Source organism: Buceros rhinoceros, unplaced genomic scaffold (assembly GCF_000710305.1).
Source record: "Buceros rhinoceros silvestris isolate BGI_N320 unplaced genomic scaffold, ASM71030v1 scaffold26587, whole genome shotgun sequence".
NCBI classification, from domain to species: domain Eukaryota; kingdom Metazoa; phylum Chordata; class Aves; order Bucerotiformes; family Bucerotidae; genus Buceros; species Buceros rhinoceros.
The window spans coordinates 33,876-45,632 of NW_010420834.1; the positions used below are offsets into that span (position 1 = coordinate 33,876).

At 45.1% G+C, this 11,757-nt stretch overlaps 1 protein-coding gene across 1 annotated transcript in view; it reads left to right on the forward strand.

Moving 5' to 3' along the window:
- The window catches only part of PRRC2B (proline-rich coiled-coil 2B), a 29,926-nt gene extending 20,729 nt beyond the window's left edge, over nt 1-9,197 (forward strand). Inside the window, exons 20-31 of the mRNA XM_010139461.1 lie at nt 327-518; nt 658-852; nt 1,293-1,379; nt 2,334-2,438; nt 3,005-3,197; nt 4,295-4,392; nt 4,632-4,762; nt 4,868-5,108; nt 6,509-6,685; nt 7,365-7,456; nt 7,988-8,069; nt 8,531-9,197. Coding sequence (XP_010137763.1) covers nt 327-518; nt 658-852; nt 1,293-1,379; nt 2,334-2,438; nt 3,005-3,197; nt 4,295-4,392; nt 4,632-4,762; nt 4,868-5,108; nt 6,509-6,685; nt 7,365-7,456; nt 7,988-8,069; nt 8,531-8,671 — 1,734 coding nt within the window. The 3' untranslated portion in view covers nt 8,672-9,197. The remainder of the gene's footprint in view (nt 1-326; nt 519-657; nt 853-1,292; nt 1,380-2,333; nt 2,439-3,004; nt 3,198-4,294; nt 4,393-4,631; nt 4,763-4,867; nt 5,109-6,508; nt 6,686-7,364; nt 7,457-7,987; nt 8,070-8,530) is intronic.
- The last annotated feature ends 2,560 nt before the right edge of the window (nt 9,198-11,757 follow it).

Below are 11,757 nucleotides of genomic sequence, written 5' to 3' on the forward strand. Positions count from 1 at the left end.
TCACCTCTGGAGACCAGAGTTCAAATCTGGTTTGGGTCACAAGTGAAATGAGTTTGGCAATCTCAGCCTAGTTGCTACAGGGGACACTTTTTCCTCATTCTAAAGCTGTGGTCCAGTCAGTGCATTGGTTAACCTGTCTCAGAGTTGCGTAGAGCTGAAGCAGCAGCTGAGGGATGCTGGAGGTCAGGCCCAACTCCTCTGCAATTAACCAAGAATGTTATTTGAAAAGGTGACATGGTCTTGCTGTTTTCTGGGATTTTTTTTTTTCCTCCTTTGTGGAGCTGGGTTGGAGTCCGGGGCTTTAACACATTTCGTGCTTTGCATAGCAGGGTTTTAAAGGCAGCCAGGGGGATAGTGGCATTGACTTGAGCGCGGAGTCTCGGGAATCCTCCGCTACCTCCTCTCAGCGCAGTTCTCCATATGGCACCCTCAAACCAGAGGAGATGAATGGGGCTGGCCTGGTGGAACCAAAGCCTGACTGCCAGAAGGAGCAAGTGCAGAAGCAATCTGATAAAAAGGTAATCTGGATTTGCAGCCAAGCCAGAGCACATAGTGAGAGACCTTGTGAAGTGGTTGTGTTGCTCTCGATCGCATTTTTAAGGCTTGAGATGGGGTTATTCAGTCTTTGTGTCTCAGCCTCTCTGCTTTCCTGTTAAGGATTCAGATCAAGGCTCAGGACAGAACAAGGAACACAAGCCTGGACCAATCGGCAACGAACGCTCCCTGAAAAACAGAAAGGGTTCGGAGGGAACGGAACGGCTGGAAGGGAATATTCCCCCTGTTAACGGGGTGGAAATTCACGTGGATTCTGTACTTCCTGTGCCACCCATTGAATTTGGAGTAAATCCTAAAGTGAGGATTGCATTTAATTTTATCTTCTTGGTGATTTGAGCTTGTTGAGATATGAAAGGTGATTTGAGGCAGAAGGATTATTTAGAGGAAGCTTCCAGCTGTAGATTTGCCTTAGATTTCATTACTGACACAAACCAGGTACTCAAGATGTCTTGGCAAACTTGTAATGATAACCTCTTGGAAATACTGTCCCAAGGACCAACTGGGGTGGTAACAGAGGTGAGGGACAAAATCATGGCCATCCAAGCCTTTGTGTGCCTCTGGGGGTTGCCTGCTGCTGGGTGCTGAGAAGTGTCTTTTTTGTTCTCTTCCAGCAAGGCTTACTGGAGGACAATCTTTTAGTTTCTAGTGTCATGATTGAGGCTAAAGTCATTAACCATGAGAAGCAGATGAGTGCCCCTTGAACCTAGATTTGAATGTTGTGTGTTTTGATTTTTCAGGACTCTGACTTCAGCTTGCCGCCTGGTTCTGCCTCTGGCACTGCAGCTAACCCTGTCGCTAAATTGCAGGATGCCTTGGCCAGTAACGTAAGTATTTCTTCTTTTCTGGCATTGATTCACTGGAAATCTCCATAGTTAAATCTCAGATGATTCCAAAGAGAGCAAGCACATTTCTTTACAGTTGACTTTCATGCTTAATGCTTAGGCAGCAAACATAACTAAAATCCTTAATGGAAATCCTTAATGGAAATCTGCGCCCTCAAGCTACCTCGATAAAATGAGCGTCAGTAGCACAGAAGTGATATAGGGAGCAACCCCTTATCGTTGTGACCTGTGTAGAGCCAGAGGTATTGCAGATCTCTGAGATTTTCCAGTCTCCTCCCCGGGACACAAGAGGCTGCTGGTCATGGACGTGATGCAGACAGTGGCATTATTTGGCCCAGATTGCCAGCTTCCTCAGAAGGTCTCGTTTGCCATAGGAAGGCAGAGAACTGTAATTTGTTAGTCGGGCCCTTTTGGAGGTTTCCCAGCTTATTCCAGTCATCCTGTTTCATTATAATATGTGAAAGAGCAAGCGTGCTGAAAGCCTGACTTGTAGCTCAGCTGTGGACAGCAAAGTGAGAAAGTCACAAAGCTGCTTTTGGAATGTCTTCAGGTTTGTAGGTTGATCTGGAGGTTTGCCTTAAAGGGTATTTCTTCTCAGAAGTGCTCTTTGAGAAACAGGTTTTGTCTGATGTTTAGGTAGATTCCAAATATGGGACAGGAGGGGGAATCTTTCTGCAAATTGAAGTTACTGGGTCAAATTGATGTTGTAAGGGGAAGCTGTTGTAACTCGACCTAGAGGGTGTCATTGCACATAACTAAGGCTTCATTTATTTCAACAGCAGAATGGATCGTGGTTGAAAGTGGTACTTAACTCCTGCAGTATTACAGAGGATGGAATCCTTTGAGGTGTAGTTACTAGGCTCTGTCAGCCTTGGTAGTTCATTACATTCTCATAAGAGTTTATAAAGTATTCACCGTTTACGAATCTCCCCTCAGGCAGGGTTAACACAGTCCATTCCCATTCTGCGAAGAGATCATCACCTCCAGCGGTGCATTGGCCTGAACCCAATGTCCTTCCCCACTGCAGACCTTACTCTTAAGGTAAGCAAGCTGGTTGGTATCGTTCTTCTCACTCTGGATACTGCCTGTGTCTCCATGGCCAGAGTAGTGAGGATGGAGGCATCTTCTCCAGACTGTTTTGTTAGGTACTGCTACATCTTTAATTAGTTTCTGTAAAGGTGTGTGTATGTGCTATTGAGCATGAGTGGAAGGGGGTGTGTTTCAGCCCTTCCCAGATGCGAAGTCCTTGCCAATTTTAAGAACGAGTGCAGCAGAGCTTGCCTACTGTTTCAGCAGCTGGGTAAGATGGCTGGTCAGCGATCAGCCAGAAAGGAAAAAAAAAAACCAAACCCAAACATACAAACAGCAACAAAACCCTAAAATAAACCAAAACCACCACCTCAAATCCAAAAAGCTCAGCAGTACCAGGGGGAACTGTTTGTGAAGGACACTTGCCCATCACAAATTGGCATGAACCCCTTTGACCTGATACCTGCCCACTTTCCACTCTGACTAGACCAGATTGAATTCGAAGTAATAGATCACAGATGAGCAGCTCTAGGCTTCAGTATTGTCCTCCTCGTTTGAACTGTCCTTCATTTCCATAGATGGAGTCTGCTCGTAAAGCTTGGGAAAACTCTCCTAGTTTACCAGAACAGAACTCCCCAGGAGGCGCAGGCTCAGGCATTCAGCCTCCTTCCAGTGTTGGAGCTTCCAACGGTGTCAGCTACAGCTCTTTTGGTGGAGTTTCTATGCCTCCTATGCCTGTGGCGTCCGTAGCACCTTCTGCATCTATTCCAGGTACCTGCAAACTGCAGCAGCAGTATTTGCATTGTCTGGTTGGTATCTAGGAATTGTCCTCTGATTCTCATAGGTGAGAGCGCGGTGAGAAGAGCTTCCACGTAAAGTAACTGGCTGGCTAATACTTAACTGGACCTTAACAGTTCAGTCAGGACAGAAAGAGGGACTGCCCTCCCCACTTTGAAGTTACTTCAGTGTGACTGATACAAATTCAGCACAAGGATGACTTTCCCTGTCTAGCAGCGAGTCTCTGTGATGTCTCAATAGATCCTGCTTACCCTTCACTGTGTGCTCAGTAGAATAGAAGGGAAGTGAAGAAACCGATGGCTGAGAGACTTCAACAGTCCCAGTATCAAGCTTACACTCAGTCTGTGTAATGAGGGAGAGCATCTGGAAAAAGGAAATGTACTTGGATTCTCTGACTTGTGGGTCCCAACTCCATGTGTACACTATCCTTCCCATTCCTCGAGAATGGAGTGGGAAATGCTGGACAGAAGTGATAGTGAGTGGACCAGTGAGGAGACTCTACCTTCCACTTGGAAGACAAGTTGTTCCAAGTCAGGTGATTTCCTTGCTCACCCACCCTAATTTTGCTTGTAAATCCTCTGAATTACAGGGGACCCACACAGAACAACAGGAGGGGCACAGCAGCTTCTAATTGGTGCCACCCTTGGGGTGAATGTGGCTTTTAGGTCCCTTGTGTGAAGATCTCAAACACGATGTTTGCTCTTTCTGTCCCTCCTAGCTGCAAAGACTAGATGATTGCAGAGCAGGTTGCTGGCATTTAGGTACATTTTGGAGTGAAAGTCCCCAATTCCTGAACTGTTATTGTATCTGGGTTTTTTGGAGGTGTAAACATGGGTTTACGTTTATCCTCTTACAGAAAGATACGATTAATTCTCAGCAAGCCTGCTACTGTAAGTGTGCTGTTGGTTTTGGTGCGCGGACTTGAGCTCTACAGGCTCTTCTGAATGCTATGCTTGTGTTGACTTGCTGAGCTGACTTGCTGAGAGGCAGGAAATACCTTGCCCTGCAGGTCTCTGTGCCTGTATCTCCCCTGTACCTTGAGTTCACAGCCTGCCTTCTCTGATGTCCAGGTAACCATATTCCACCCCTGTATCTGGATGGCCACGTGTTTGCAAGTCAGCCCCGCTTGGTCCCACAGACGATACCTCAGCAGCAAAGCTACCAACAGGTAAGTGACAGCTGGGATTGTCAGTGCATCAGTCTTCCTTTGGGTGCCTGTGGCGTATCTTCTCCTGCCAGTGTGCTGCTGTTCAGTGGTATTATGCAGGGGCTTGGTAAAGGCACGGTGTAGATAACTGCCGTGGCAGATTGATTCACAGAGGAAGCTGATTTTTTTTTTTTTTTTTAAAGCCTGGAAGAGATTCTGGCTCCTCTTGCACCTCTCAATCATTTTTATGTCTTCTGCAGGCTGCTGCTGCTGCTCAGCAGATTCCCATTTCTCTCCACACGTCCTTACAGGCCCAAGCACAGCTTGGGCTGAGGGGTGGTCTGCCTGTTTCCCAGTCCCAGGAGATGTACAGCTCTATACAGCCCTTCAGGTAACTGCTTCGTTTTTCATTTCCTTGTGGCTTGACTTTTGATGTTCCTGATGGCTATGTGTATTTGTTGATGTGTAATGACTTGAGCGTATTTTTCTTCTCCAGGTCTCAGGTGTATATGCACCCCAGTCTGTCTCAGCCCAGCACCATGGTCCTGACAGGAGGCACTGCTCTGAAGCCTCCGTATTCAGCCTTCCCAGGCATGCAGCCCTTGGAGGTGGTGAAAACCCAGTCTGGGTCTCCCTACCAGCCCATGAATGGAAGCCAGACACTGGTTTATGAAGGCCAGATAAACCAGGCGGCTGGTATGGGAGCCTCCCAGATGATGGACTCTCAGCTTACACAGGTTAGGAGCAGGGCTTGTGAGCCACTCCTGTGTACAGGCTTTTTCACAGCCTCTTGGTAACGAGGCCAGGTTGAAACTAGTATTTGTGCTGAGTCGTGTATTTGTGTGAGCTAAGCTCTTAGTAAAGAGGCAGAAGATTTCCCTGTGAGACACTGTTCTGTGAACCATTATTTCCAACAAGCAGCACCTTATTTAATGAGATCTTTGCTAATTACTTGTCTGTCCCTGCTGAAGTGTTTTTTTGTAACTTGGAAGCCCTTACCCTCAATATAGACCTTTACTGCAGATTAAACCTTACAGCAGAAGCACGAGGCATGTCCTAAAAGTACCTCTCTGAGAGCCAAAATCCCGGTTGTCTCCAGATTTAACTCTGCTTCCAGGGTTAACTAGGACCTTTTATTAAAAGCTCATCTATCTTCTCAATTCATCTCTTAGCCAGAGCTTATTTACAACTTCTGCTGATCTGTTTGGCAGCATCTTAGCAAGATTTTTGTAGTGTGAGAAAGTTTTTGTAAGGTTCAGATAAATCCTACTGTGAGCGCAGTTGTGTTTGTGGATATGTGTTCTGATTATCTGGAGGAGTTTATCAAACTCATATTTATTGTGTGCAACATGTTAAGGTTTATTTTTTGTTTGAAGTGGGATTTTTATGTTGACTGACATAAAGAGATAATCCTGAAAGTAACTTAGCTGAGGAAAATACAGCAAATGTTGGCAAATTAAATATTTGAAGAAATGCTATATCTACCGTGAGTAACGTGATTATTTACTTATTACGAAGTGTTGAATAGAACCTCCCAAACCCAGCAGTTGTGAGAATGGCCAGATGAACCAGAGGAAACAGTAGGCTCTTGAGTCCTGAGCTGCATTTTTTTTTTTTTTTTTTAATTATTACCATCATCAGTTTGGAGCTCATTGCAGAACACAGACCTGAGGTCACCATCTCTTTCTCTAGAGGTCCAGACCTCAAAATGCTTCGGCATGAAAGTAAGAGATTTGCTGATTTGGGCATCAAAGCTGCAAATGCAATGCCTGACACTGAGCTGTCTAACGATGCCATCATATCAAGAGAAAGTACACCCATGCAGCAACCATGAGGAAGACTGAAAAGCTGGGTGAAGGCTCTAGGCAAGGAGGAGAGCCCTGTGTCTGAGCACAGTTGTGTTTAAACTGGTGCCATGTTCTAAAAGCCCAGCTGACAGGGTGTTGGCAGCCCTGCTATCACATGCGTTTCATTGTGAAAGTCCCTCTGTTACATTGATTTGCATTTATTCTGTGCCAGACTGCACTGGTTTTGAGCTTCCTTTTAGCAGTGCTGTGTTTTCAGGGCATTAGGAGACAGCATGTCAAGCACAAGGCTGTTGCCGCCATGAAGTTAACTCCCTGTCCTTACCACACAGCTAACAATGCCTGTGCCTGGCTCCCAACTTCCTCTGCCCCGCTACGGCTCTGGCCAGCAGCCCCTGATTCTACCACAATCCATCCAGCTTCCTCAGGGGCAAAACCTGCCTGTAGGAGCTCCCCGAAGAATCCTCCCTCCTGGATCCCAGCCTTCTGTTCTCGCTACCAGCAGGGAGGTAAGGATTAACTCCTGTGTGCTCATCTTGGCATTCACTAACCTGTCCTGCACGGAAGAGCCAGTCGTTGATCTTGCTTGTTAAAGGGGAGACTGGCTTGTTTGGGATCCTTAAATATCAAAGCCAAGGACTGGTGTTAGAATGAAGGAACCCTTCTCCCCTCACCTCCAGAGCTCAGGCCAGCAGGTTTTCAGGTTTTGCTGCTGGTCATCGTTCTGTTTCCAGGGAGCCGCTTCCTGCCTTGATCCACATTGGGGTCTCCAGTTTTACTACACGTTTACACAGGTTTCCCCAGAGTGCTTGAGGGGTGGCGAGCTCCAGACATAGTTGGAATATTGCCCAGATATTTCACACTGTTGTGAAGCTTGTCCATTTGAGTAGGTGTATTAATGTCGTGTCTGGTTTGATGGATTCGTAGCTTAAGTTTGTCTGTTACAGGGGAGAGAGAGCACAGCACTTAACTCCCAGGTTCTGTGTTTGCTGGTGCTGCTAGCTGCTTGTTTTAATACAAGCAAATTATTTCACTTACAAGCCTCCCTTTCTTCACCTGAAAAATATTTCTTCTTTTAATGGGTACAATGGGTAGAAGGGCAGAGATTTTGCTTAAGTGTTTATATGAAGTAACAAGTGATTTGTAAATGTGAAGATGATACTTTCCCTTGCTCGTTTTCCTCTGTAGTCCTCCCAGATGGAAATGAAAGGGTTTCATTTCTCTGATGGTAAACAGAGTATGTCCTCCGGAGGGTCTGTACCATCACCACATGCCTACAGGTAAAATGTTTACAGAACGTAGCCTCTGTAGTTGGAACGGGGAAGAAGTTGTGTTTGCTTTTGCAGTGAATGATCGTAGTTTTCATTTTGGGATGTGGGCCACCATGTAGCTGACTTGGCCCTTTGTACTCTGGGGGAGTGCATAAAGTTGCCTGTTCACTGAGTCTTAAAGACAAACCAGAATTGATCTGTGCTTTTGTGTGTTCCTTGTTAAGGTGGAAAAATTGAGGATCATTGAATAAGTGTTTTAGTTTCCAGCATGGTCTTCTCAAGATTAGAGGTGCTTAAATCTAGACATACCAAACCTTCAGGACATGGAGCCTTTTGGGACACGCAGTTACTTTATTTTTTTCCTCCTAACTCATCATGTGTTGTCTTTTGGGATGCGGAGCTCACTGATCTGCACAGCACAGACTTGTGCCTTGTCTACTGCTGTTTTCTGCTGCCTTGTTTTTTCTTTCACACATGAATAAGGTTCTCATTCCATTGTAGAATTTACTCCATGAGTATTGTCGACTCTTCGATTTCCAGGCCTAGCTCCGCCAGCCCAAGCGGGAAGCCATCTGGACCAGCAGTTAGCATGGGCTCTGTGCAAGGACACTACGTACAGCAGGTAGTGTACGTCAGTGCTGTGTGTGACCCAACAGTGTCTGCTCTTCCATACTGTCACCTTGTGCCTTGCACCTGAGAGGAGTGGCAGAAAGGCCTGGGTACTGTATGTGGGAGCTGTTATTTTCCCTGCAGGGAGAGTGGGTGGTTGGGTGTTATACTGCATCCAAGAGTAATGCTGTGTGATTTGAAAGTCAGGATTGATGAGAGGATTTTTACAGTTTTACAGCATCCGTGGTGTTCATTGTTGAGCTTTTATGGGTTATTCGCATTGCCAGACACGTGAGACACTTTGAGCTCCTTATATCTGAGGTGTTTCCGGGCAGCAAAGTGTGACAGAATAGAAGAGATACCTGATTTGGGGAGCAGATCTGATTTCCTGCATGAATGATGGTCATAGGTGGGTTTTTGTATCTGCCTAGAGGTCTCTGTGCCAGCTAATGCTTTGGTTTTGTATGTCAAAAGGCAAAGCAGCGAGTGGATGAAAATAAAGCCAACCTGGGAACAGTAAAGCTGCAAGAAACAGCCTCCACAAGCCAGATGAAGCCAGTGCGCACTGGAGCGATCAAACCTCAGGCAGTCAAAGTGGAGGAAAGCAAGGCCTAGGAGCACCTCTTGCTGCCCAGCTGGTCCTGCTGTCTGAGAGGCCCCACAGCTTAGACTGGACCCCACTGGATCTCCTGAAAATCTCACCAGATCTACTCCCCGCCCCACATTGACTGACTACAGCAACATCATCCAAGCCCCTCTCCCAGCAAAGCTGTTTGAAACAGTGGATATGACATTGACCTGCTTGCTTTAAAACAAACCAACCATGTGACTTTTAAGTGGCTCGAGCCATTTTTTATTTTTCCCCCCCCCATGCCCCATCCACAGGTAGCTGTGATTGCTCACTTGGCGAAGCCCATCCTTCTCCTTCCCTACTTCTGTCTCAGCAGAGCGGCAACTGGGGGAGAGGGGTTAGTTTGAGGTTTTTGATTTTAAAGGCAGCTGAGGTTTTTACAAAAAAGCTATATCTTTGTTTATAGCAGAACTTTTATATGTTCTCTTATTCTCCCCTCCCCTTCTTTCTGCTTTCCTCATTCCTTCCAGAAAAGAATTCCCTTTGAGCTAAAATTATGTTCTGACAAAACTCTGCTTAGTTTTATATACGGTTCTGTGCTATGTTGAGAATCATAACTCTTCTAAATTGAGTTCGTTTGGGTATATATCCCCCAGATGATATAGCCTTTCAGATTATTTGATTTAAAACAAAAGAAACCAGGACAGTTACAGCATCTGTTAATTTTTTGGTAGTTTTGTTTTAAGCTAGAAGCACTGCTTGCATTAGAAGTAAATGTGTACTACAGGTACATAGTAGATAAGTGCAGTAATCTTGAAATTTGCACCGCTTTAATTGTAGCTTTGGGGGTGCCTCATACCCAACAAAATGTGGCATTTTCGTTTTGAGGAAAAAAAAAACCACGCTAGATTTCTGTTAGAAGCTCATCTGGATTTAGGTTTGGGGTCATTTTGTTTCATGGGTTTGGGATTTTTAGTGACTGCCAAACACACACCAAAATGTAAATCATAGATTTACAAAACGTAAAGTCCATTAAGAAAAAATCTCCTCACTGCACATGGGTCAGAAGAGTTGGCTCAAGCCAACGGGTCTGTATGGACTACTTTTTGTAGTTGTGATGCTCTCTCTTATGCTCCCTACCTTGGCCACTCTTAATGCGTCAGGTCTCCTGAGGCTTGTTCGATATTGCGTTTGTCCCTTGGGGCTGCTTCCCTAAGCTTTGCTCTTTCCCCAAGTCTTGCTTTCTGTTCCTCTAACTCACGGCCTTTTGTAAAATTTGCATAGAAATGCATCGGTAAGGGAGCCCCTCTGCAAGGCAGCCGTTTTAGCACGCTTGGAACCTCCTGTTGTTGTCTTGGAAGCGCATGGTTACAGAGGCAGTTTGGAATCGTCTGTCTACTCCTTCCCCAGATGAACAGCAAAGGGTTCTTCACGTTTGATGCAGTTGCATATAGTGTGTATATACAGCATCATCACCTCACACTTCCTCACCAGTATTTGAGATCTATGAAAGGAGGGTCCCAGTGGAGGGGGTTGGGGTTTATTTCTTTGGTTGTTTAGTTTTGGTTTGTTTGTGTGTGTGTGTGTGTTTGTAGATTTTTTTTTTTTTTCTTTTTTTCCACTAGGATGGACTTAACAAGTTTCTGAGAGTGCTTGGAGTCCTTCAGCTGGTGGTAGTCCTAAGTAAACTCCACTACTTTCAGCTGTCTTGGTTTGTGTTGTTTGCTCTTTTGAAATGTAAAGTAGGCTGGTCACTCTGAAGTGAGGGAAAGCAAACTTCATTTCTGCAGTAGATGATTGCTTGCTCACTGGCTGTGCCATCTGCCTCTGCTGGGTGGCAGCAAGTCATTTGTTGGTGGTTCCAAAGAAGATAATATTGAACAAAGAATGTATTTGGGAAGGGATCTGAAAGGTATTCTTGTTTCCTTGTTTGCTTTTTTCCTCCTCTTTCTAGGAAAGATCCTTCATAACTTTCTAGGGATGCATTTGAAGTTTTAAGCTAGGTATAAATAAGGATTTTATACAGTAGCTTTAAAGAGCTTAGAAACCTAAACTAACTTAGACATAGTAATGTCCCCTCTCCACAGGTGTCCCCATAGACCATGGCAGATAACCCAAAGGGAAAGGGATAGGATGGTACTTTAAGAAAAGTAAAAGCTCTTTTTTTTCCTCATGTTTTATGGATTTTTAACTTCAGAGCAGAGTGTGCCAGCATCTCTCTAGCATCCTCCTTAAAGTACAGGGTTTGAGATTTAGCGACAAATATTACCCCAGCCTTCAGACATCTTGCAGACCTGCTGCATCCTCATCTGCTAGTCCTGCTCCCAACATTTTCCAAAGATTGCTCCACCAGTAAGTCATCCCAACCCTCTTTCTAGTTTCTTCCCTGGAATATCATGAACAACAGAATTGTCTGGTTTTTCTGGGTTTTTTGGTTTTTTTAATTATCCCCCTGCCCAGCTGGCCCTAGCTAATATCAGCCCAGAATCTAACTGTAATGGCTAAAGAGACTTGTCCGAGCCCCCCTCTTCTCATCCCTTTCCTACCCTAGACACACTACTTAAGCTTTACAAAGACACTAACCTCCTTCCTCCCGCCTATATGACTTAAATGGTCAGATGTGTTGGAGAAACTGGGTTATTGCTGGATACAAGTTCTTGCAGTCCCTCTGGTGTAAATGCCATCAGAACTACAACACTTCCTGTCGAAAAAGGTCACCCTTCTTTCTCTTTTAACCCCTCCATTCCTTCCCCCAACAGAATAAAACACTAGAATTTATTTATACGTATTTGATGTTGTAGGTCTAGGTGAAAAAGTAATTGTTTCACTGCTCTATTTATATATTATGTCTGAATTATTCTGTGCAGGAAAGGCCAAGAAATGCATGTGAGCTTCATTCCATTCCTCACCTTCGCGTGACTGTCGGCTGCAGTTGGCAAGGCTCTCTTTCACTTAGTGGAGTTCTGTGTGATGGAAAGCAGTTTTAGAGCTCAGATTTCTACGGTGCAATGTCCTCCTTCTCTGGCATATATTTTTGTTTGTTTGTTTAAAGCTTTATAAAACAAGGTTAGTGCCGTTTGTGGTGCTCTCGAGTCAGAAGGAAAGCCTCCGAGCCTCCAGGTGCAGGAAT